The sequence below is a fragment of the Protomyctophum bolini genome (genome assembly GCF_963924005.1).
Source record: "Protomyctophum bolini genome assembly, chromosome: 21".
NCBI lineage: Eukaryota > Metazoa > Chordata > Actinopteri > Myctophiformes > Myctophidae > Protomyctophum > Protomyctophum bolini.
The window spans coordinates 30,442,372-30,469,642 of NC_137882.1; the positions used below are offsets into that span (position 1 = coordinate 30,442,372).

General features: G+C 44.0%; 1 protein-coding gene across 1 annotated transcript in view; it reads right to left on the reverse strand.

Annotated features, from left to right (window-relative positions):
- Positions 1–2,803: 2,803 nt before the first annotated feature.
- Positions 2,804–27,271, reverse strand: part of LOC308336483 (contactin-associated protein-like 2) — a gene marked incomplete at both ends in the record, with an annotated part of 182,078 nt that continues 157,610 nt past the window's right edge. Inside the window, 10 exons of the mRNA XM_080793848.1 lie at positions 2,804–3,021; positions 5,178–5,249; positions 5,958–6,263; positions 7,960–8,056; positions 9,775–9,908; positions 12,925–13,161; positions 19,093–19,329; positions 20,039–20,068; positions 21,730–21,948; positions 23,637–23,807. Of these exons, the coding sequence (XP_080649974.1) occupies positions 2,804–3,021; positions 5,178–5,249; positions 5,958–6,263; positions 7,960–8,056; positions 9,775–9,908; positions 12,925–13,161; positions 19,093–19,329; positions 20,039–20,068; positions 21,730–21,948; positions 23,637–23,807 (1,721 nt within the window). The remainder of the gene's footprint in view (positions 3,022–5,177; positions 5,250–5,957; positions 6,264–7,959; positions 8,057–9,774; positions 9,909–12,924; positions 13,162–19,092; positions 19,330–20,038; positions 20,069–21,729; positions 21,949–23,636; positions 23,808–27,271) is intronic.

The window sequence follows — 27,271 nt, forward strand, 5'->3', positions numbered from 1 at the left end:
AAACAATCTACCTGAAAATAGATAGCTATAACTGAAGAGCAATTTCCGCAATTTCCGCAATTTCCTCAATTTTCATTTCCGCAATTTCCGCAATTTCCTCAATTTCCATTTCCGCAATTTCCGCAATTTCCGCAATTTCCTCAATTTCCATTTCCGCAATTTCCGCAATTTCCTCAATTTCCATAATTTCCATTTCCACCATTTCCGCAATTTCCGCAATTACCATTTCCGCATTTTCCGCAATTTCCTCAATTTCCATTTCCGCAATTTCCGCAATTTCCTCAATTTCCATTTCCACCATTTCCGCAATTTCCGCAATTACCATTTCCGCATTTCCGCAATTTCCATTTCCACCATTTCCGCAATTTCCGCAATTACAATTTCCGCAATTTCCACAATTTCCGCAATTTCCACAATTTCCGCAATTTCCATTTCCAACTATTAATGGCAGCTGGGTTTCATCATTCAAATAAAATAGAATTCTGTCCGTTTAGCTATAAAATTATGTCAGGGAATAGGGATACACAGTATATGTCTTTCATTTGCAATGCATCTCCCCCCCCCCCCCCAAGCTTTTATTTTATAGTAGAACTCTAATAGTATTACTTATAATAATGTAATTAAAGATAACTTCATTCAGATTTATATATTTTTATTTCATTTTCCAGATTTTTTTTTCTTCTTTTTTTTTAGATTTTCATTGGTGGGCCAGTCATAATGGTCCCGCGGGCCTGATGTGGCCCGCGGGCCTGAGGTTGAGTATCACTGGGCTATACCTCCACATTCTGGCCCACTGCTGAAAGGCAGATGTTGGATTGGCTGCATGGCGTCCCTCAAAAACCACCCGTAGCCGTTCGTCAGATATACGATACGATGAGATCAGATCAACTTTATTGTCCTGAAGGAAGGTTGACACACAGTGTCTACTGTATCGAACATACAACATTCCAAAAATTATGATACATTTCATACAGGACAAATAAAAGTAATACAAATAATACAAACATGTTGCACAGAAAACCTATAGGTATTGATGGATTCGTGACATTCATTGTCAGTTCTTTTTCGTTTTTTCTTTTAGATTTGATGACCTCAATTACACCCAAACAACCTGAACTTGGAACATTCAGTGGATTTTCTGTGGCCTGGGATGAAGCCTTTGGAGCTGCAATGAAACCAGGCAAAACAGTGATAACAGTGACTGCTGGCCAATCCCATTGTCATATATGGGATTTGCAGGCTCTTGCATCACACCACAAAACCCCAAACCAGAGAAAATCTACTGAATGTTAAAAGTTGTTTTTTTTGTGGGTGCAATCGAGTTCAGAAAAAAAAAATATATATCATTTTTTACGTCACAATCATTTTTTTTTTAAGAGCCACTGCAGGCGCGATGTGTACATGACGAAACACAAAGCTACATGTGGGAGGCAGAGGAACGTCTCTCCTTTTCACACGGACAAAACAATAAATAAATAAATCAAACGCGATCATTGGTTCATGAGTTAAAGGGCAGTGGAAAAAAAAGCTTGTTTCAGATCCGTTAAAAAACAAGAAAGCATCGGTGTAATTTTAAATCAATTACAATTGTAAATTGTAGATTTAGCATCACATTAATTTTAACCATATTGTATACTTTGGCTATTCAAAAGAGTAAGGACAAACCAGTAACTTGAGTTGACAATAATAAAACATATACTACCTTGAGATTAGCTAAATGTCCACCTTACAATATATAGACACACACGCACTCACACACCAACTTCAACTGAAGATGATGTAGCAAAAATAAAGTTAAACCCATATTTTCACCCGGTTGTCTATTAAATAATCCACTCTTTCTTTGATTCGTTCTGGTTTGTCTATTAAAACAACTTTTGCCCGGAGAATTCTTCTAAAATAATGATGATTAACCGACCCCCAAAACCGGGAGGCATAATCTTCCGTTCTTACCTCACACCACTGGTACACCTTAAAGTCGCTCTAGAAGCGTTTATATTCCAAACGAGATGCTTCCTGAAGTCAGAAATGAAGACAGAACATTGCCCTTTTGGTCAAAGCCATGGCGAGCGCCCTAGACTTGGAGTTATGAGACATTCTAATGGAGCCGTGAACAAGTGAACGGCAGCGTGCATGCGCGAAACACAAGGACTACGCTGCAGATATAAATAAGAAAGACCTAAGGACGCCTATACACGTCCAAGGCACCCCGTGGTTTTGTTTCCACGGACGTGTATACTGCACGTCCTTAACATTAAAAAGTGTTAAATGACCTAGCTTGGGTCCCATGGCCGGATTCGCTGCGTTCCACCGATCTGAAAAGGTCACTGCGTTACTCGGTCTGGACAGAGGCTGCTTGACTTGCATTTCATAATGTCAACTGTTACGTATAGCCACGTTGTTGCTGATATGTCATCAGCCAGCGCCACTCTGTCCATGCTTCTCACTGTTGACAAAAATAGCGCCGTTCGAGACTTGAGAGTGAAAACCTACGGTAAAAAGTAAACGATTCAGTAGTCCACTGTCAGATTCAGTAGTAAAAAAAAAAAAGACGGCTGTGTGGGGTGAATTTAGTGAATGATAAGGGGTCGTCACAGGACAACAGCAGTATCTGTGTGGGGTGAGTTTAGTGAATGATAAGACCAATCAGAAGCCACGGTTCCATTTCAACCTTCATATGGTATGTCCTGTCCAGACTGAGCAGCGCAGTGGCATTTTCAGATCCGCGGAACGCAGCGAATCAGGCCGGAAACCCAGGCTATAAACGACCCGCTCTTTCTTCGATTCATTTTGGGTCGTCCAATTAGATGAACCACTCTTTCTTTGACTCGTTGAGCGTGTCTGGGTTGTCGGTGCCGATGATGGCCGTGTCGGCAGACTCCCCTTGCGAGTCTCCTCCTCCTCCTCCTCCTCCTCTGGCCTTGTTCTCGTTGGTGTGGTAGGTGCCTTTGTGGCGGAACATGTAGCGAATCAGGAACACCAGAGTGCACAGGATGGTGAAGATCACCACCGCGATGATGCCTGCAGAGGAACGAGACGTGGAAAGCCAAACATAAGTATGTATGCAAAGCGTGACAGGGGTGGGGGGGGAAGTATGGTCTTTTGGCAAAAGACTTTTGCATGCACGCCATTTTGGAAAGAACTTGGGTAACTTCCCTACTTCCTTCGCAGGTGGTACCAAATGATAATAATGAAGGATAGCTGAAACAGAGCAAGGTGCTGCTATTGTGGATGTTGGCTCAACTGGAAACAGTCTGCTAGACCAGTGGGTCTCAAAGTGTGTCCTTGAGTGAGTTCCAAATGGCCCTGTACGGGTGTGTAGTAGTGTTACCTGTAACCCGCAGGTCCCGCGGGTTACCCGCAGGGCAGGCTGAGCTGAGTCAAGATATTTTAACTTCACTGGCGGGGCGGGTTGGGGCGGGTTAAATAATGTATACTGTGATTTTTACAAATGATTATTGTTGCCACGAGAAATTTGCGCAGCCTACCGGATTGTTGTGTTGCTGTGCTGGTTGATATCTCAACATATCTCAGCATGAGCACACCCCGCAGGCACGTAGCGGTAGTGCGGCCGCCACCACACAAAATTATCATTGGCAACTTTTCTCACGACAACGGACAGACAAAAAAGGTTTAGAACTTCTAAAGCTTTTTTTTTTTTACCTTTTCCCTGTGCGTCCTTGAACAGTGGCGAGTTGTGTTTCATGTCTACTTATAAGTCATCAGTAGCCATAATGGTTGGACTCCATCCTGCCTCTTGTGTTCTTGAGTCTTCTGACTCACTCCAGAGCAAGTGAAATATTTTATAACCACCAGCAGTCCTTTCCTTCGGCGTGTGCGCGCGTGTGTGTGTGTGTGTGTGTGTGTCTGTTTGTGTGTCTGTTTGTGTGACTGTGTGTGTGTGTGTGTGTGTGTGTGTGTGTGTGTGTGTGTGTGTGTGTGTGTGTGTGGAGTATATAAGTGCAAGGAGGACAACACTAACGTTTTCAAATCGTTTTTCTCAGCTCTTTAGTGGCGTTTTCTTTCAGTATCTGCAGGCTGCAGGCTATGTCTGCGACCCACGGGGTGAGTCTTTCTTCTCTCCCTTCAACCTCTCGGTCTCCTCTCAATCTGCATTGTGTCCTTATGTGCCCTGTCTATGTACTGTGGTTGTTGTTGCTTTTTTAGTATTTCTTTGTGTACAGCACTTTGTTTCAACCTTGTTGTATAAAAATGTGCTTTATAAATAAAGTGGATTGGATTGGATTGGATTGATGTGGTGCTGCGGGGCGGGCTGGGCTGAGTCAGATTATTATCACATGCGGGTCATAGAAAAACCCTGACCCGCGCAACACAAATGTGTGTAGCTCTGGAATTATGGGTCCATTTTGTTCCATCTGTACACTCTCAGAGTTATCGGGGGTCCTTGAAATGAAAAGGTTTGAGAACCACTCAGGGGCGGCCTTAAAGGAGAATTCCATGCTAGAAGGCTTTCTTACCTATATTTGTAGTGGTTACGTCCCCACCAAAGAGGTCCAGGTGTTATTTTGTGCAAAAGCGCAACTTTGGCAATTTCCCCTACCATAAGCCCTCAATGAATTGCATTGAATTGCATTGAATTGAATGGGCTATGGGGTGTTATGCTAATTCGCATATTTCCATCGCTCAAAAATCTATTTTTTTGTATATATCCTCTCTTCATATAATGTAATGTATCCCAAGCGGCAGACTTTACTACTTATTTCGATGGAAATAAGCGAATTAGCACAAAAACCCAACCCCCATTGAGGGCTTATATTAGAGGAAATAGCCAATAATGCACTTTTGCACAATATAACACCTGGACCCCTTTGTTGAGGACCTAACAACTACAAATAAAGGTAAGAAAGCCTTCTAGTAATGGAATTATCCTTTAAAGATATCGGGACGCCCTATTCATGAAGTCATAACTTTTATAATTACTCATTTAATAAAAATAAAATAAAAATTGTGTGTATAATCGGACTTCAAAGCATGAACAGAGCATACAGCACACGAGTAAAAACTTACGTAAGTAACTTCTAAACCTGGTCAAAAGGTGATCGTGTCATTTTCTTCCACTTTCCTTGATTGTTGTAACCATTTACATAATTACGTATAAATGTGCTATTCAAGTAAAATAAATAAAAACATAATTATGTATAATAAGCACACTGTACCTCCAATGATTGCAGAGTTCCTGTTGACGCCGCCCGGAATCACTCTCTCCTCATTGAAGGGGAACTCTGCGTCTAGACACACAGAGACATCATTTATAGATAATACTGGAGTCTGGCATAAACACCCCCAGAAAGGTGTATAGGGCCAGGCGGCCAACAAGCATACAATTCAATTCAATTCAATTCAAAGGGCTTTATTGGCATGAGAAAACATACGTTTACATTGCCAAAGGAGCAGAAAGAACAATACAACAATACAGCATACATGAGTCCATGCATGTACCAAGAATAGTCCGTTAAACGTTCAACGTTCAAAAGTTCAACTTTAAATCATTATTTCAAAAAAACTGCCCGTCTCTCATTCGCCTCTCATCTTCTGCCGGCATTAAATGTTTCATGGGAGCACTGCATGCGAGAGTAAACAAACAAACAAGCAACAAACATCATCATGAAAACATATCAAATCAATAAAAACAGTTCTATAGAGGTGAGCAACAAGGGATCTGTGGATGCGAGATATATCAAAGCCAACAGAGATCATAATAGATTTCTCAGCCACAACTCACTGGAGAATGAGCTCACTGTGTGAATCATGGGGTGCATGCCTGTGGTGGACAGACAGACAGACAGACAGACAGACAGACAGACAGACAGACAGACAGACAGACAGACAGACAGACAGACAGACAGACTCATACATTGATGTCATACTATTTTGCTGGATACATTGATGATTTTTATGTGTTTTTGATCTGTGTTGTCCAGGCTGCAGTAGCCTACCTGTGTTGTGCCAGGGGTCTGTGGCAGCAGACATAGGTGGGATGGTGAGAGGCGACGCGCCGCAGTTGGACTCCACTAGTTTACCCTGGAAGGACGCTGCAGGGCGCGTCGCTACTACGGGGTCTCTCGGGGAAGACTTGAGGGGCGCTGCGGGGTCTCTCTGCGGGGCAGACTTGAGGGGCGCCGCGGGGTCTCTCAGGGCAGACTTGAGGGGCGCCACTCCGTTGAACTGCACCCGAGAAAGACAACCGATGAACCCTGGAGTGTTGAAACGCTCCATGAGCACTGGGTCTACGGGGCCCGTCTCTGAGAGAGAGAGAGAGAGAGAGAGAGAGAGAGAGAGAGAGAGAGGGAAACTAATATCAAAATAGTGTTGATTTTCACAGAATGATTTCTTTTAATGCAGGTTTATTTAGGGTCATATTTTAGTATTCTAAAATGTTTTAGTGCGCTGGTCTAGTTTCAGTCAACTACAAATTTCATGCAATTTAATGTATGATTAATTCATAATGCTTGATTTTACACTTGGCGGCATGCTGAAAATAGCTAAAGAGTGCTGGGTTGCGCCCCGAAAATAGCTGATCTACAAGCTCCCAACGCGTCTCAGCGCGACACGTTGAGAGCTTGTAGATCTGCTATTTTTTTGTCCAAAAGTGATTTCAGCCCAGCTGCCTCTCTAACACTCTCTGCACGTCCCTGGGGGGGAGCATTACTGAGAGGGCTTCAAAGATAAACAGATAAAAGTGCTTATCACGCCTCTCAGACACAGAGAATAGGCCCGCGTTGCCATAAAGTGTACATTGATGGGTAATATAACTGTCTCCAAGTGACCCATCTTTATGGCATAACGCTACAAACAGTGTCGAGGCTCTTTGAAATGGATGGAGCAGACATTCTATAAATAATGACCCCATAATCTAAAACGGAGAGACAAGTGGCTTCAGTGATTGTTTTTTCTACTGGAGCCCCGGAAAGCCATGATTTATTTCTATAGAGAAAAGCATTTTTCTTTTGTCTCGGTTTGGAGACAAGGTTATCAACGTGAAATGTGGAGGGAAACGTTTGTCATCGAGCCAAGATGGCAACTTAAGGTAGTGGTGTTCAGAGACCTATAGCTGCTCTATAGCGTGACATCATCATCATCAAACCAGGAAGTTATGCAGGAACACCTACTGAGTGGCCAAAAAAAACCTACTTTCTGGCCTTGACAACATTATTTTAGTTTTTGCATTTAACAAATTAACTGCTTTTGGCGGAATATTCCGTCATATAAAATCCAACCGTCAGTAATGATATAAAACGGGAACACTGTAGCCTACTCATGTTTTAGTTTTTTTTTTTGTTTTCCTGCATGCGCACTGTCGCTCGCAATGTGTTTTAAAAGCAGCCTATAAGCTCAACCAGAGCAACCTGGAGACCATTAAAAGTGAGCTGCGGCCTCCAAGCTGTGCCGAGTCAGCCACACAGTATATGACCGTGTAAAGCAAGTGGTTCTCTAAGTGGGGTCTGGGGACCCCCAGGGGTTCCTTGGGGAGTTCCAGGGGTGCCCACTCCGCAGCGAAATGATACATAGCTAGGAACCAAATGGACCCTTGTGGGTATGAATGGACCCGTCAGGGTCTATTCGGTTCAATGTGTACACTCTCAGGGTAACATGAAAAGGAAGGGTTGTCTGCACACTGTGTAGTGTCCTATGTCCTATGTCCTTGTAATGAAACCACTTCTGTTATGGGGGTCCCTGGCATATCTCTTCAAATGGGGGTCCACGGGCTGATAAGTGACAATATGGGGGTCCTTGACATGAAAAGGTTTGAGAACCACTGGTGTATTATGCAAACTACAACAGAACTACTGCCACAATAAAACAAGTAACAATGTCGGCGTCACATTCAGAGTCTGTGCATGCGTGCGTGAAACGTGTCTGTTAGGGTTTGAAGGTTGTGAGTTGAAAGTTATTCTTTGGGCCACTGTCTACTCTACAGCTAATGAAAAGGTTACTCACCTGCAGCCACTCTCCCCAGGAATAGAGTCTTGATCAGGTTGAACTGTGAGTCTGAGGAGTCCGGTAGAGAATACACCACTGGAGGATAATGATCCAACTGGGAGAGAGACATAGGGGGAGGGGGAGAGAGAGAGAGAGAGAGAGAGAGAGAGAGAGAGAGAGTATTCAATCAATCAATAAATAGCCTGTGCTCTTTTCCAGGTGTCTGTTTTCACAACTGAATGACTATTGAATGAGATGAGTACACAAATGAAATGTAGAAAAAATGTAAAGTTAAGTTTATTTTTTACTTAATATTTGATTTTGGCTTTTCTTCTAGACTAGAGTATACTATACACACTTTTGATTCATTTATATTGAACTCATTGGTGCATTTGTACATTTTTCATTGATTTATTTGTTTTGCTGGTGAAAACCGATGATATAATCTGTGACTATTTTGAGACCGTCCCGATACAGAAATGGCATTTTTATGGCCGATTCAGATTATGCTACCGAATCTCGCGCATCCCTAGTGAAAACCACTGCAATGTCTCTCCACTGCACACCAACTAGAAATTAAACACAGCTATCAAAGGCAATGCCCCCAAATCTGAACCAATCTGAACCATGTGGCTTGATCATTAATGTCACATTCATTAATTTATGTTGAAGGACATTGTTGTGGACATAAACAATCATGGACAACAATCGGTGGGAGGTGGGACTTTAATAACTTTAACAATTAACTTTAACTGATTTTTTTTTTTTTATATATATAATCTTTATCCCACGATTTTGCAACCCAGTTTTTTCACCCAGTGCCAATTATCTAATGTAATCCTGGGCGCTACACTTCCTCTGCCAACCTGGGGGGGGGGGGGGGGCAGCAGACTGACCTCATGCTTCCTTCTATGCATGAGGAGTCCAAGCTGCATCTTTACACCTGACAGTGGGGAATTTCCCCGGTTGGATGTAGCGACCAGTTCCTCTCCCCTCCATCAGGCGCCCCGGCTGGCCAAGGGGAGGTAGTTTTAGAGACCAGGATTACTGCAGGTCTTTGTGAGAGTACCTACTCTAGGGGACACGGGGAGAACATGCAAACTCCACACAGAAAGGCCCTTTCGCCAACCCCGCCTCGGGTATGGGCACTGATGACGCGGAGGAGGGAAAGCTGCATGATTATTTCTGAGTGCCCCCCCGGCGCTATAGAGGATACAGGCGCGCCTCCACGGGAGGTCAGTTAGTAAGCCTTCTATTATATAGAGAGACTCCCAGCAGCCTTTTGGGGAAATATATGGGCCAATATATAAGGTGCTTATACTATAGCAGCTTATAGCACCGACTCACTCAACCCCCCTGGAGCTATACACCAAATCAAAAGGCCACCATGTTCGCACGTGGGATCCGCGTGTGCGTGGGATCCGCGTGTGCGTGGGATCCGCGTGTGCGTGTGCGTAACACAATCAAGAATCATGACACTTTGACCACCAAGCACTATCGCTGCTGCTCCCATAGAGTTATATAAGGCTGCTCCCTGTAGACGTTGGATCTGCTATTTTGAGTCTACTCCCACCGAGGTGTGTGTGTGTGAGAGAGAGAGAGAGAGAGAGAGAGAGAGAGAGAGAGAGAGAGAGAGAGAACAACATCTGTCTGGGAAGAGCCTCCCATCGACTAATCTAATATACGGCAACCTTCCCCGTGTTTCTTCACTAGTCCGATCCAGAAGAACACAGTTTGCCGGCCACTGCTACAGAGCTGACAATGAGGTTATACAGTATCTTCCCTTCTTCTCTGGAATCCTGCCTCAAAGCGTGCGTGCGTGCGTGCGTGTACCTGTATAGTGATGGTCCTGTTGACTCGGGTCATGTTGAAGCTGTGCGTTTGTCCGTTGCCGTGGTTACGCTGGTCCACGGCGATAGAGAAGGGCTCCATCAGGCCTCCAAGGTCATAGGTCACCTGTAACGACCCTGAGGAAGGAGAGGTCAAACAGAGGTCATAGGGGTCATCACCATGTTGGCTTGTGGTGGACATTTTTGTAAAAATTCTATTCTACACTAATATTACTATAGAATCACAAAGAGCTACCAGCCCTGAATGACGTAATGATTACGGGTTAGTGTCGAAGTGTCCTTGAGCAAGACACTGAACCCCTAATTAGATAGATAGATAGATAGATAGATAGATAGATAGATAGATAGATAGATAGATAGATAGATAGATAGATAGATAGATAGATAGATAGATAGATAGCTTATATTGTCATTCAGCAGATACATAACATGCATAAGAGAACGAAATGTCGTTTCACTGGCTTTTAGTATGCTAGTTAAAAGAGCTAAAATACTATTAAAATCTAAAATCCACTTTTAAAAACAAATGAATTAACAAGCACCATTGTCTCACCACCGTTCATTGAGAGACAGATATTGCAGTTGTTCAAAAGTCTGATGGCTTGGGGGGGAAAAGCCCTTGGAAATAATTGCTCCCGATGTGCAGATCGATAAGAAAATAAAATAAAACACAACAACATGCAGCAAATCAGTCAGGACAGAGTAGGAATACAGCTATTAAAACTCAACTAAAAAGCAAGAGTGAAGAGGTGAGTCTTGAGTTGAGATTAAAAAGTGTCCAGAGGGTTGCGTGTCTGAGCTGGAATGGTAGTTTATATTCCAGGCTATAGGTGTGAGGCTGGAAACGTCATGTCCACTGTGGTGAGGAAGTAAATTATTGAGTTTGGAGCTCAGTCCAGTGTGTGTGGAACTTATTCTCTTTTTGATTACTTATACCTTTAGTTAGTGGATGTGTGTGCTCTCTTTTTCTGAAATGCAAATGAGCCATTAACTTGAACAATGGGCTGTCTGGAGGTGTGAAGTTCACTGCCGTGGGGGGGAGGAAGGGGTCAGTTTGACCGTACACGAACAGGCAGAGATGCTTTAAGTAGCCTATTATGCCCTAATTTCACATTTTAGAAAATGTTTCAGATGAAGAGAAACCAACTTTTAGGGAAAGTAATGGAAGGGGAATCTTCTGAGAGCTTCACGGGCAAATCAGATAATCAACCTCGAAATCTCAACGTGGGTCAGAAAGACCTCACAGACACTCGCAAAAATAACAGATCTACAAGCTCAATCCAACGTCCAACTGCTACTTCTTTGTGGCAGCATTTTCTGAGATTGGTATGGTCTTCATCAACAAGCAAAACAAAAAGATGACAGGCAGAATTGTGAGCGTAAACGTTGCATAATGCATACTGTATACTGTGTAGCAAACGGCTTGTTTGTGCAGGAAAACGAGGCCTATTGGGAAACATGGATATTGTTGATAAAAGATGAAAGACAATCTTCACTAAAAAAGCAACAACCCCAAAGGAGATAAAGGCTCTACATTGTTCATGTAATTACTAGAAGATAATATATCTGTTATGCAGCGTGTGTGTGTGTGTGTGTGTGTGTGTGTGTGTGTGTGTGTGTGTGTGTGTGTGTGTGTGTGTGTGTGTGTGTGTGTGTGCGTGTGCGCGTGTGCGTGAGTGAGTGCGTGTGTGCGCTTGCGTGTGTGCACTTAAAGGGATATTTCAAGTTCAAACATATTTGGGACCATTTTATCTACTCTACTTGGGCTTATGTGAACACTATAACGCTATATATTTTTGGGTGGAAATTAAAGGAAATATAATAGTCAAATAAACAAGAAAAAAGTAATTGGAAAAACGCAGGCTCATTGCGCATTGGAAGGACGATATCAGTCAACAGAGCCAAGGACGGGTGTCTTTGATTAATCTAGCATGGTTAAAATGGAGTTTGAAGTTACAATGAGTTACCGCTGGCCATGATTCACACTGGCCTTGATTCTTCCGCACCCGAGTACACTTCATTTAAAGGTATATTCAGTGATTTCACTTAATTCAAATATCACTTCTTTTTTTGTTTTGTTGTGATAATCCTCTCTACTATAGAGTGTGCTGACCATATAAGGAGTTCCTCCCTGTCCCCAGTTAATCCCTGGGGGTCAAAAAACCTTAGGTTTCGTTTTTGGTTCTCTATCCTGATTGGATGAAAGCTTGGGTCCCAGGGCAAAAACGAAACCTATAGGTTTTTTGAGTGAAATCACTGAATATACCTTTAACTGTATTCAATGCTTTCACATTGCAGCGATCCGTATCCGAGTACACTTCATTCAACTGTATTCAATGCTTTCACATTACACTGAGTGCTGCTGTGCTATGAGCTTGTAGATCTGCTATTTTGTTGTGTTTTTTTATTATTATTTATTTGATATGGACATCACAATCACATTGCTCAATTGTAAAATTAGTACAGTACATGCTAATTTTCACCACCTATCCACAGGAGACTTTTCTAAAAAAATACACTAAAAAAAAAAGAAAGGAATGTACTAGTAATATTATACAACAAAATAAAGTAAACATAATCACTCAGGTAGCCAGTCAGAAACTATATGTGAGCACACTTGATTTCAACTATAGTTTGAGTCCGTCTCTAGTTTTAAACCCGTAGCCAAGGAGTACCACAGCCAGGTAGTCCTGTTTTAACTTACCATTCTCTGTCAGAAACACAGCCAGGTAGTCCTGTTTTAACTTACCATTCTCTGTCAGAAACACAGCCAGGTATAGTCAGTCCTATTTTAACTTAACATTCTCTGTCAGAACCACAGCCAGGTAGTCCTGTTTTAACTTACCATTCTCTGTCAGAAACACAGCCAGGTAGTCAGTCCTATTTTAACTTAACATTCTCTGTCAGAACCACAGCCAGGTAGTCCTGTTTTAACTTACCATTCTCTGTCAGAAACACAGCCAGGTAGTCAGTCCTATTTTAACTTAACATTCTCTGTCAGAACCACAGCCAGGTAGTCAGTCCTATTTTAACTTAACATTCTCTGTCAGAACCACAGCCAGGTAGTCCTGTTTTAACTTACCATTCTCCGTCAGAAACACAGCCAGGTATAGTCAGTCCTGTTTTAGCTTACCATTCTCCGTCAGAACCACAGCCATGTAGTCCAGGGTGTTGGAGCTGACGTACATCAGAACAGCGGGCGTGCTGGACGTGCTGAAGCTGAACGCAACTTCCTCCTTGGTCAGGTTCACTTCCCGCGGAGCGGGGGCCGGGACCGCCGGCATCCTGGAGTCCGTGTTGGCCGCCGCCGTAGCTTCAGGCAGGAAGTCGTACCTGACCAGCGTTCCCGCCTCGAAGAACCCGCCGACATCTGAATGAGAGGGAAAAAATGCGTGAGTGCCAGTGTGTGTGAGAGAGAGAGAGAGAGAGAGAGAGAGGGAGAGATATAGAGGGCTCGCTCGTTGCTTACGAGTGCATCATTCACGTACCGATTGAAAGCATTCAGAGGTATATAATATCAAGTCGCACATCAACTCACAGCACATAATAAACACAATAAACGCTTCAATCCACAACGCCTCCATTCCATACAACCAAGACTTATTCCATAAAATGTCTTGCGTATTTGCGAACGCAGTGAGCACTTACTATGAGACCTAGCAGATCATGTCTGTCTGTCTGTCTGTGTGTGTGTCTGTCTGTCCCGCTTGTCTGTCCCGCTATACGTCCAAATATGGAGTGTGTTGCATCAACACAATCACTCAGCTCCATATATGGGCACAAAAGTGTTGCATCAACAACGTCAAGAACATCCAATGGCAAAATAAAGCAATAAGCCTCCAGAGGTGTGAAGTTATCTGGTATTTTATAACGGCTGAGAGGCGTAGCGAGGCACGAGGTGAAGCAGAGTATAACAAGACTTAAAGCTACTTAAAGGAGAATTTCGGGCTAGAAGGCTTTCTTACCTTTATTTGTAGTCGTTACGTCCCTATACCAAAGAGGTCCAGGTGTTATTTTGTGGCAAAAACCCATTATTGGCTATGGCTATTTCCCCCACCATAACCAGGGTTTTAGTGCTAATTCGCTTATTTCCATCGAAATAAGTATAAGTGTGCTGCTTGGGATACCATTTACAGTATGAAGAGAGGATGTATACAAAAACTATTGATTTTCGACCCACCAACGCCCCATGGAGGGCTTATGGTAGGGGATTTGACACAAAATAACACCTGGACCTCTTTGGTGGGGACGAAAAAACTACAAATAAAGGTAAGAAAGCCTTCTAGTATGGAATTCTCCTTTAATTGAAATCAGTGTTGTTTTTAGCAGGAAATTAGTCTCTTGAATAGCTTCCATTTAGTTTTAGTCACATTTTAGTCACCCGGAATGTTTTAGTCTAGTTTGTGTTAGTCTAATTTCACTCAACTAAATATCATAAAATTCATAAAATCTACAAGCTCACAAGTGTGCTTGTAGATCTGCTATTTCCAGCATGCAATTAACCAAGTGTAAAATAAATGATACGTAGCTTGCGGAGTTAGTTCAGTCAGATATACTCAACGGCGCATTCATATACTCAAGGGGTTAATATGCTGCAGACCCACATGTCATTCACTGATTCACAGTCAGCTGACAATATACATTACAATACAATACAAGACAAACAAACTGTGACGGCGGACGCCGTCACTATACCTAATGCAGATGCTAACACAATTCTATGTATAATGTATAATGTAAATAAGGACACAAATTGTAACAAATGCATTTATTGAAGTTAAGGGGGGACACTGAGTTGTCGGTGATTCTCTGAAGTGGTGGATCTCCTCATACACCTACAAATGAGCAGATATAAGGCACATTAGTTTAGGAATAAATAGGACAGCATACTTTCTAATTGACCAGTATAATGAGAAGACTTGTGAAGAAGGAATGTAAATCTCTGATGTCTAAACTTACCTTTGTTTACTCTCATCCTCCTCTCAGGGTGGTGTTCGGGCAAATGAGTTCCCTCTGGGTATAGGCACCCCTCTTATAGTTCCGGGAGGGACCAAGTGGGAAATGGATAGTAGGGGTGGATTGGGATGGACTACAATGAATGTAATCCTGTATGTGTTGTGTATATACTCTATGCTAACTACTAATTGTAAATGGGTATTGAGGGTGCATATACAGGGAGTAAGTTTATATAAAATGGCATTGTGTGATTCTAAGAATGTGGAATATGGTTATGGTTACCCATGGGGAATGGTATGGGCTAACCAGGTAATGGACTGCCCTATAAAAAGCAGTCAGTTGTCTGTAACCTCAGATATGACAGGTTGTTATGCATATGACATGTCAAAGTGATTGAGAAATAAAGCCTTATTGAAGGTCCCCTGGACTGGGCTATATTCATTTGTTGCCTTGGCCGCTCGACACTCTCACACAAACACAAACAACAAAGTTATTAATACAACAATACAACATCAGAGCCAGGGGGGATTAGATTACTAACAGAAAACATTAAAGAGTGAACACAAAGCAACAGTTCTCCGCAGCTTTCTTATTTAGAAGTGCTGAAGGCGTTTGCTGAAGGCACGCTGCGTCGCTGCCCAAGTGACGTCACTCATGCGACTCCTCCGACATGGCTGTCACTCAAGTGACTACTGGCCAATCACAGCGCGTCTTTTCCTTGACAAGCTTCCACTCATTGAAGGCAAATGCTTTGCAAGGAATGTCGGGAAAGTTGTGCCTTCAATGGTGACACGCGCCTCAGAGCCGCAAAGGGCATTTTTCATCTTAGTTTAGGTCGACAAAATCAACACTGACCCCCATGAACCTTTCCTCTCCCTCCCCTCAGCACAGTGCTTTGTGGAACACAATTTAGGCATTTGCAATTTAGGCATTTAGCAGACGCTCTAAATCCAGAGCGACCCACATCGAACAAAAAACAAGGCAACATTACGTACATAAAAGGTAGTTATCATGAAACATGCGTGAGCTAAGAACGTAATCATTCTTTGGAGATCACAGAATTGCATTTCGTGGGCCATGGAAATGACAACTATAGGTCGATTTGAAAACTACACAATGGAACTCCTAGCGGCAGGTGTGCGATATTATAGGGCCTTGAACATTAGTATGCATCTTGCGTCGTCTCTGCAGGCGGGCCCTGCAAAGCAACACACTGAAGTCCAGATTGTATTCCACCACTGTGGTCCATCAGTGCGTGCACGTGGGACTTCATGCTATTCAGATATGCACGCCACGGGCGTGGTGTGTGCACGCTGTGTGAGTGTGTGCGTGTGTGTGTGTGTGTTGTGTTATGAGCACGCTGCGTGTGTGGTGCGTGAACACAAGGATGAATAACTTACTTGAAAAAAGGAAAAAAAAACTGCATGTTTCTGCCGGGCAAAACATACACGTATAATTGAGAATAATGATGCATGTAATGGAAGGTTAGTGTTAACACTTATGGTTTGTTAACCTATACGACTTTGCTTGCTTTGGATATGGATTGTATTCTTTCCCCCCACAGCGAGCCCTGTAATTATGCACAGCTCTAACCTTCCTGCACCTTTGGTGGTCCTGCAGGGATGAGAGAGAGAGAGTGTGTGTGTGTGTGTGTGTGTGTGTGTGTGTGTGTGTGTGTGTGTGTGTGTGTGTGTGTGTGTGTGTGTGTGTGTGTGTGTGTGTGTGCGCTCGCGTGCGTGCGTCTCCATGCATTCATGTATGCAGCACACGCTGCGTGCACATGGGACTGTGATGAATAAATCATATAGTAACAATAGTAGCGTGTCAATGGAGCAGAGTGCAAAATATGAATACAAAGGAAACAAAAGTGCAGGCATGCTGAAGAAGAACGCGAGGTGAGGACGTTTAAATAAGAAAAGGACGAGGGGAGAATTCTATACACAGAACACAAAACATAAAATCTGGTTGCGTGTCTAACGAATCTATATGATTTGTATTTTATTGTATGTCTCTTTTTTTGTTCACCCAGGGCCAATTGTCTAAGCTGTAACCCATGGGCGCTACACTCTCTCCCTCTGCCAACCTGTGGAGAGCCCCGAACTGAGCTCCTTCAATGCATGAGGAGTGAGGAGGCCGCTTCTTTTCAGCTAAAAAGGGAGTTTCCCCGGGAGGACGTATACCGCGTGGATAAGGAACACGTTATTCCAACCAGTTCCTTTACCTGGCTGACCAGGGGGGGGGGAGGCAGCATAGAGACCAGGATTACTGCATGTTTTGTGTGAGGGGTATACCTACCCTATAGGGGACCACGGGGGGAGAACACAGAAAGGCCCTTTCGCCAAACCACCGCCTCGGGCACTGAGAGAGAGAACACAGCGTCCCCGCCCGGCAGAAAGGACCTTCTAGCTGTGAGGCGACAGACACGCACCTTTTTAATTGTGTGTCTTGTATATACCGCATGTCTCGATGATGCATTGGATGCACAAGACCGCAATGGAGAAAGAACAAGCCATCACAGGGCATTATTGCATTTCCCAACACTGTACTTTGCCCTGTTGTTTGCAGCCGTTGTTAATATGGTATTCAATCAATGGAAACATGATTATATTCTGGCCACGTCATGGACCTTCTGCACCTTCCAACAAATGAAAGCGCTCCCCCTCACTTTGACAGCTCTCTCTCTCTCTCTCTCTCTCTCTCTCTCTCTCTCTCTCTCTCTCTCTCTCTCCCCCTCTCTCTCTCTCTCTCTCCCCCTCTCTCTCTCTCCCCCTCTCTCTCTCTCTCTCTCTCTCTCAGTATTCAGGTAATGTTTTTCCCAGTCGGGGAGAATTGGCGGGCATAAGCATAATATCACTCCCTCGTCAATATTATACCTTTCATCTCGAAGCCCCGACAATCTAAAAGCAGCACACAAAGCCGCTCAGTGAAGGATGCATGAGGCGAGAGAAAATCATCCAGTAAAACCTTCACTCATGCAGATAAATCCTCCCGTCCTCCTAATCCAGCTGCCATTGTATACGCATAGAAGGGGAACGTTACATAACAATTATGTATAAGCGCTGAATGTCACCCTAAAATCCCACACAACTCACAAATGTGAATGTGACAACAAGTGGCAACCCGAACAATTACATCATTCAATTCTCGGATGATACTGCCATTTTAGCCCTTCTTCTGGATGAGGATAGAGATTTAGCCGGCTATACTTTTTATAGAGGTACAGAACTTTGTGAAGTGGTGTGACGACAACCACCTTATTCTTAACGTTAAGAAGACACAGGAGATGGTGTTTGACCCCAAGAGTATTGGTGATCACAGGCCTGTGTTCGGTCATCCATGACTCGACCATCTCACATGGTCTCCAAATATAAATACTTGGGGATCTGTATTGACAACTCACTAACTTGGAATACACATGTCGACAGTCTCTGTAGTAAACTACAGCAAGGACTGCACTTCCTTCGGCGTCTCAGGGTTCATGTTGTTGACCAAAGATTTATGTTATAGTGTTCCATCAAGCTTGTCTTGGAAAGCCTGGTTAGGTTTGGTATCACAGTTTGGTTCGGTAACCTCTCAGTGCAACTGAGGTCCAAATTGTTCAGGTTGGTGCAGACTGCAGACTAGGGGCAAGACAACTCCCCTCTCTTCAGTCTATTTATGAGCAGGCTACATTAAAACAGACCAGCTCAGTGGCCTTGTGATTAGAGTGTCCGCCCTGAGGACTGGGAGGTTGGGGTTCAATCCCTGGCCGGGTCATACCAAAGACTCAAAAAAATGGGACCCAATGCCTCCCTGCTTGACACTCAGCATCAAGGGTTGAATTGGGGGTAAGTCCCTGCAACATACTAGCGTCATGTCCAGGGGGTGTACTTGTACATCAAGCTGCCTCACGCTACAGAAACAGGAGATAGGCTCCTGCCCTATGGGCCTCATGGCTCGGCAAGGCTACTTACTTTACTTACATTAAAACAGGCTCAACAAATCGTCAGTGATGTTACCCATGTTTTAAATGGCGAGTTTGTACTTCTGCCCTCTGGGAGTGGGAGAAGATACAAAGAACCAAAGTGGAAGTACATCAGATTTAAAAAAATAGTTTGTACCAGCATAAACTAAGATGTTGAACGAGGCTCTGAAACAGCAGTAACTGTGCGAGGCTAGATTATCCACATCACGTGTGCAATGGTGTAACGTTGCGTCTCCCTCTGTAATGTATTTGTGTCCGTCATTGATGTTTTATGTGTGGCTGTGGCTGGGGGTGAAAGCCCAGACAAATTTCCTTGTGGACAATAAAGTCTACCTTGACTTTGACCTATGCAGGTCACGATAAATAACGTTAAAAATAAACCTCGGGTGCAGAAGGCTCCGTCGTAGGCCGTCTCAGTGCAGTCACAGGCGTAGCCGTTGTACTTCTCCACGCACTTCCCTCCGTTGCGGCAGTACATCCCGTAGCTGGTGCAGTGACCCTGGCAGCCCGGCTTGACCCCCGGCGTCACCTTCGACCTCTCCTCCAGGTCAAGGGTCACGCCGTTCAGCCTCAGAGCGCGGATGCAACCCAGGAAGCCCCGTTGGCCGCCCGCCGCACCTAGAGAGAGAGAGGGGGGGTTGGGGGGGGGGGGGGGGAAGAGAGAGCGGGGGGAGAGAGAGGGAGAGAGAGGGGGGGGGGGGGGAGAGAGAGAGCGGGGGGAGGGGGGGGGAGAGAGGGAGAGAGAGGGGGGGGAGAGAGAGAGCGGGGGGAGGGGGGAGAGAGAGAGGGAGAGAGTGGGGGGGGGGAGAGAGAGAGAGAGAGAGAGAGGGGGGAGAGAGATATACTTTAAAAAAAACAAAACAACACTTCAGTTGTTTTCAATCAAACATTCGTAATTTGAAACAAGGGCATTTTACCCGAAAGTCAAACCAAAACATAGTCTCATCAACAACTGAACAAGTAACATCATTAAAACACCATTGTTGCACAAAGCGCTGAGAGAGAGAGAGCGAGAGAGAGAGAGAGAGAGAGAGAGAGAGAGAGAGAGAGAGAGAGAGCACAGAAAGTATACTGCAATCTAGAAATTATTCACAAAGCACTGGACTGGATCACAAAGCACTGGACTGGATCACAAAGCACTGGACTGTATCACTAAGCACTGGACTGGATCACTACGCACTGGACTGGATCACAAAGCACTGGACTGGATCACAAAGCACTGGACTGGATCACAAAGCACTGGACTGGATCACAAAGCACTGGACTGGATCACTAAGCACTGGACTGGATCACAAAGCACTGGACTGGATGACAACATAAAACCTACTGTCATGGCAGGTGAGTGAGGCAGGTTTTCCTGTGTGACATGCACACACACACACACACACACACACACACACACACACACACACACACACACACAAGGAGATGAAGGCGACGTCAGGCCCATGCATGACAGAAGAAGGAAAGAAAGAAAGAAAGAAAGAAAGACAACCAACAGAGTTAAGTACAAACATGCAAAGACGGGAAACACAAAATGATAAATAAAACCAAGTTAGAGTTTCCAATCATGAATAATTGAACGAAACCAAAACATGGCGATTTATGCAACTAAGCAAAAAGCATGGCTGGAATGATAGCAGTCACATGATAAAACATTTATCGTGCATGAGGCGGTGCAGCAAAATGTGGACAAAACAGAAATCATCATTTTCCAAGTCCAAGCCCTGTCTGTAACAACAACGAATAGTTCCATTTCCAGACAAAGAACGACTTGACCACAGCCCCTCTGTTGTAGCCAGTGTTGGAAAAAAGTATCAATCAATTGTTTTACTTTAAAAGTATCAATTCTGCAATGCAGAACTACTCACGTTACAAGTAAAAGTACAAATGTATTGGTATAAAAATGTACTTAAAAGTACCAAAAGTAGAAAGTACTCATTGTGTAGAATGTCCAAGATCTATAATAAATATTTTGAAAATAGCCGATCTACAAGCACACAATGCACCGCGATGCGACACATTGTGAGCTTGTAGATCGGCTATTTTGGCCGAAATATATATACAGTATATAGGGCTGAAGTATGTGTAGTATTATAATCAAAATCTACGACGAAATCGGTGACTAAAGCTTTCAAGTAAATGTAGTGGAGTAAAAGTACAACATTTGGACCTGAAATGTATAGTGGAGTAGAAAGTGTTGGTAGAGAGATGACTTCCGCACTGCACCCGGTAGGCAATTTGGAGCAGGTGCGATGGTGACAGGAGGGACACCCGCACACCGCCACTATAGGTTCAGAGCGTTTACTTTTAACGAGAGCAACGTCTCGGCCTTGCGACCTTCCTCAGTGCTTTGATGTTGGAAATGATTCAGGCTCTCTCTCTTGCAACATGCCTCTGCAAATCCTCGTAAACTCCTCAGCCAACAGTCAACGATGCATTCAGCACACAAACACATGAATAAATATTATTCCCAGTTGTGGGTCAAGGCAATACATGATTTCCACTTTGTCCTTTTTAGTTGAAGGAATAAATCTCTTCCCCGAGTGGCATTCGGCGCGGCACGTACACTGGCACTGTGCTGTCTCCACAGTTTATTTGTTTTATGTTTTTATATTCACACAATGTTGGTAGTTAAGGGCAGAGACAGGGAGAGAGATTTATATTTACTGTATATTCAATATTTATTCAATATTATTTTTTCATTTTTTCACCCAGTGTCAATTATCTCATGTGATCCTGGGCGCTACACTTCCTCTGTCAACCTGGGGAGAGCAACGGACTGACCTCATGCTTTCTTCTATGCATGAGGAGTCCAAGCTGCTTCTTTTCACCTGACAGGGGGGTGGGGGGGGGGGGGGCGCACGCACGCACAGACGCACACACACACACACACACACACAAACACACACACACACACGGTGCATTTATTGTAAGATGACAACTGTGTGTGTGTGTGTGTGCACGTGTATGGGTGTGTGCGTGCGTGTGTACGTGCGCGACGTGCGCGTGTCTTACCCACATAGAGCTGACTGAACAGCTCTAGGCGCGTGTGTCCGTGCGGGGGCGCAGGGCGAGTCACCCGATTGGTCAGGTCCAGCTGAAGGACCGCCTCCTTCACGTTGCGCTCGGCCGTCACCCGGTGCCATTGGTCGTCGTTCAGGGGCGTGGCCGAGATGACGGACAGCTCAACGGGCCCGTTTCCGACATCGAACGAGAACGACACGACTGTGGGAGCTGGAGAGAGAGAGAGAGAGAGAGAGAGAGAGAGAGAAAATATAGTATAGTTTTACAGAGAAAACACACAAAACACTATGAATTGTAAATGAATGAAATGGAACAGGGCAGTTATTTGGTCAAACTCCTGAAAGAGAGAAGGCCGGATTGATATAAGGCACCTTATAGCAGGGTCTGTTAAGGACCACACTAATTACAATTCAAGTGGCAAGAATCCAGTTTTAGGGACGAGGAGATACAATTATTCACCCTCTCTTGTGTCCATCTTCGCTCTCAGTAAAAGTTCCTTGCAGCCGTGGTGAGTCGCTCCAAGGTGATATCCATCTTGAGGTCCTGGACAGCCAAGTCTTTTACTCTGCACAGTTCATTTACCATGACGGGCAGCTTTGGAGCTCCATGGAGTGCCCCCGTGACCCGTCTCCTCAACGCTTCCGATAAACCAGGCCAATGCGCCCGAGCCAATTAGCAGAAGACCTGATCCATTATGTATCCAGCAGAGAAAAGTTTTTGTCAATTGCGTCGAGGGACCAGCTCACTAACTCTTGTTTAAATGTTTAAAGTTCGACGAGAGAGTAGAGAGAGACACAAGTTTCAACCCGCAACATCCTTTAAGCCCCTAATGGCCTTCATATTGATTTCATATAGAGTGTTATTTCTGTATAGCAAGATACATGTACTTATTAATTGGCCAGTTTGGGACACAAAAAAATCTTGTAAGATTTTGGAATACATTTTCAGATTTTTGCCTTTCATAGTTATTATTTTCCATTTTCAGTTACAGATATCGTGATATATCATTGATATACAATCTCTTGCAATGTATTGAATATCACAATATATTGAATAGCATGATATTATCATTATCGCCACAGATATCGTATATTGTGAGTGTACCCATAATCATCCCAGCCCTATAGTGCATGCGTGCGTGTGCATGTGCGCGTGTGCGAGCGCGTGTGTGTGTGTTTGTGCGGCTGTGCCATAATGCCACCCTTGTGTAATGCAGTGACTTCATGGTCTCGCTGAATAAACTGCTTAGTACCGATGCAAACAAACAGGGAAGCCAAGATGTTGCTCCGAACATAAATTCAATAGAGAAGATCTCCCTCCCACACGTACTGTACACACAAACACCCTGTCGTGATGCCAGTCTGCAGTCAGGCGATTGGAAGTATGCAGGCATCTGGCATAATATAGCTCTTAATCCAGAGTGATGTACAGTAAGCAAGAACAACACATACATCGAATGCATCGAAATAGTCATCGTGAATCATAAGTAAACCGAGAACCTATAATCAGTCTAACAGTAGAACATAGAAACGTAGAGACAGTCATTTAGATCATAATAGTAAACCAGGCACCTATTATCACACGCACGGATGCACGCACGCACGCACGCACACTTGCACGCGCGCACAGACACTTTATTTAGCGGCATTAAGCAGGGAGAACTATACTTGAATAAAGTGTGTTTCACAATGGGTGAAATTATTGCACTCTCCAATAATATTCTGTCTTGAAGGAGGCATCGTTGCATGCTGCGCGCCAGGTGGAGAATGGAAATGCTGACTCATGCTGTGCCCGACTGTGTGTGTGTGTCTCAGTGTGGCCATCAGGCTCACTGCTGGATTAAACTGCACGAGAGAGAGAGAGAGAGAGAGAGAGAGAGAGAGAGAGCTCGGCCTTACATTTCAGCTCCAGGCGTATGAAGTCTGTGTTGCCCAGGTTCTCCAGGAACACCCCATAGGGGGCGCTGGTCTTGAAGTAGAAGGAGATGTCGGCGCTGGTCTCTCCATGGAAGGTGTCAAAGTGCAGGTAGGAGGACGGAGTGGTGAAGGAGGCGGAGTTCCAGTAGTTGGCTGTTGAAATAAAACATTATAGGCCCTATTGTTACAACAGAACATAATATAATTAATTGCAATTAATGCAAACCTGCCTTATAATTCACAGCCAGAGCTGTGTGTTCAGAAGAGAACAGCCCAAAGGGTTGTTAGGGAGACGGTAGCGTGTCTCATCATGACGTGGGACATGATTTCTAATACACTTTAAATTGACCTTCTATTCTCTAATGGCTTTAGAATGAAGCAAAGACAGATCGTAATGATGGGAACGTGGTGGAAGACTAAAGAGTCTCTCTCTCTCTCTCTCTCTCTCTGTGTGTGTGTCCATTCTTTGCTAATCTCTGGCGGAACGGCTGGTACGATGCTATTATACTCGCATTTAATCTCTCAAGTTTGAAGAGGCTGAGAGGAGAGGCAAGGTTACAAATAAATAACGGCAAATGAGGAGGAGAGCAGAGGCAAGGTTACGAAAAGAGGAGAGGAGAGGAGATGAGAGGAGAGGAGAGGAGAGGAGGTCCTTATAAGGACAGAAGCAACGGGACAGTGAGCGAGGAGGTTGCCATGGTTCCGGTTGTGCAATATCTCACTGTGTGTAGCCTATGTGTGTGCGCGTGTCTCTGGTTCAGTGTGATAAGCCATTCCCATTGACACTACCGGACCCCCTCTAATGCACTGTCACCAGAGGCCACACGCACACGCACACACGCACACACACACACACACACACACACACACACACACACACACACACACTGAACATGTGCTAAAGCTTAGTGGCTATACATAATATCGTACGATGTAAAAATAGAACATTATTCGTCTCCTGCTTCATTTGCTATAATAATATGACCTATTATCATTCTCATCCATTAAACTGTCCAAACCCTTTGTAACATCCGTAAATGAGTCTAATTCCTCTCTGTCAGTGACTGTGACTGTATATGGATTGCCATTAAACTAACCGTGGAAATGGGTTTCATTAATGGCAGTGCAAACACACACGCGCACGCACACACACGCACGCCTAGAGAGAGCGAGAGAGAGTCTTCGATGTCTTCTTCCCCAAAGCCCCCAGAGGGCGCTGTTCATTAACCTATGGGTCAGTGGTTCCCGGGGTGACACATCGATTGCATGACCAAAAAACAAACAAACAACTGCTTTCCCAAGCTTGAAGGACTAATAACGTGACGAAAAATGTCCGTCAACTACCTTTTTTCACTGACGAAAACTAAATTGAAACTAAATAAAAACCAAGCTATGATGACTAAAACTAAGGCTAAAGTATAACTGACATTTTCGTCGACACATTTCAACAAATCTCTCATTACCAGGCAACAGTGCAGCACTAATACTATCTCTCTCTCTCTCTCTCTGTGTTTCTGGCACAACAGCGCCCCTACTGGTACTCATAGTCATATACTGGTGCTCAAGGTACATAGGTGAACACAGACATTGCTGTTCCTTGGAGTGGTTGCACCACTCAAAAACAAGAGAGACTTATACTGGACAAGTGATCCAGTACAAGTCATTTTACACTTGGTTGCATGCTGAAAATAGCAGATCTATACAAGCTCACAACGCGTCACGCTGCAGCATCAAGGCCCACCACCAAAATACATTTTTAGTAGACTTAATAAACTGTAGATTTAGTCGACTAAAATCTCATGATACTGTATATAGTTGACTTCACTAGTCCAGAGACCACACCTCTACTTAAGTTAACAGTTTATTGAAACAGAATGAGACGAAATTGGAATGGAGTGAGGAACCCAAAGTAGGGCGAGACTCAGGCCCCCCCCCCCCCCCCCCCCCCCCCCCCCCCCCTGTATTCCTAGAGAATCGAGGCGGAAGGAGGAGGTTGGGGTGGAGGATGGCAAATTTGAAGAATAGCGAAAATAGCCGATCTACAAGTGCAATACTCACAACCCATGTTTGGTCTGCTGTGAAGCAGGACAAACAACTTGGTTGAGAGATCGCAGGTGTATTTATACTGTGGTGATTGCACCAGGGATTGGCTGTGGTGAGAGGAGGCAGGTCTAGTGGATACGGGTGATTGTGAATGGAGGGTGGCCGTTGAGTGGAGGCAGGAGGTGGTTGAGAACAGAGTGGCAGTGATAAGCAGATGGGTGGTCTCCACTCCTGAAACTACATTGTATAAATACAACTACCCTAAAACTAGACTAACACTACAACATGACTGTTTATTAGACTATAAACATGTGACTCAAAACTAAATGAAAACTGTTCTGGCCTCAGTGCTGTTAGTGTTTAGCACCCTATAGGGGTTTTGTTTCTTGTTATTCCTGTTAATTGCTCATTTAGACTCCAGGTGCTGCCTATTGAGTGTTAGCAATCAAGGGATAATCTGCTGCAGTGCTGCTGTGCAGGTACTTTAGTCTCAGTCACTCAGTGTGAATTCAGTATGAGAAGCCATGCAGCTTCATTTGACGGTCAGGCTTGTTTGTGCTGAGTGAGTCAAAGATTGTAAGTAGGCATGTAGAACTTTTCCGAACACATTGTAAATGTTATGTTTCATTGAAAGAGTGGTGTATTTGGAGTTCTGTGCTTTTGTTTGTTTGACATGTGCTACTTTGTCATGCCTTTCTGGTACCTAAATGTTTGATTTGCTGCATTTGAGTACATGCTTGATGTTTGATACTGTTTGTTTCGTACTCAACTGTTTTACTTACCCGTTTATCCATTCCAGTGTATTGTTACATTATGTTACTGTGTAAAGGATATTACAGCAGCAGTGATAACAAAATATCATCACGCAATCACGCATACGGGTGGTGAGGGCCGAAAAAACCCACCACAAAATGCATTCCTATGGGACATATCTGTACACCAGAGCTCTACACTATAGCCGCAATTTGCAACTCTAGATTTTTTTATAATGGGATGAATCTAGAGTTGCAATACCCTCCATTGACTCCCCACTCATCCAATTTGGTTTGCGATCTGCTTGTCTTAAACAATGTTAAACTCACCAACATTGCAGCTGTATAGTCCAAGCTTGAATTATCCTCTTTCAATCTGCCGAGCTTGTTTTTCATAAAAATCCACCGTAGACATGTTATGATCGCTACTTTCTGTCAATATATTCTGTGCAGGTGATTATTTTAAGTGCTGGAGTTTGGAATCACTCGTCGTATGTCACTGAACGGCCCTGCGTATCACCTGTTTCGAATTTGCACATAATGCAGGAGGCTTTGGGGGGAAAAGTCTGTGTGCTTTTCGCCTATTTTAACTGCGCATTTGTTGTTAGTGTACATTGATTTTATGATGTCATAGGTTTTCCCCCCAATGCCACTTTCCAACAGTTTGTACATCAGACCCTCATGCCAAATTGAATTGAATGCTTTTTTGAAGTTGACAAAGCAGGAGAATAATTAGCTTTTGTTTTTTTGGTTGTCAATTAGGGTGTTAGAGTGTGGTCTGTTGTGAAATATTTTGGTAGAAAGCCAATTTGTGATTTGCTC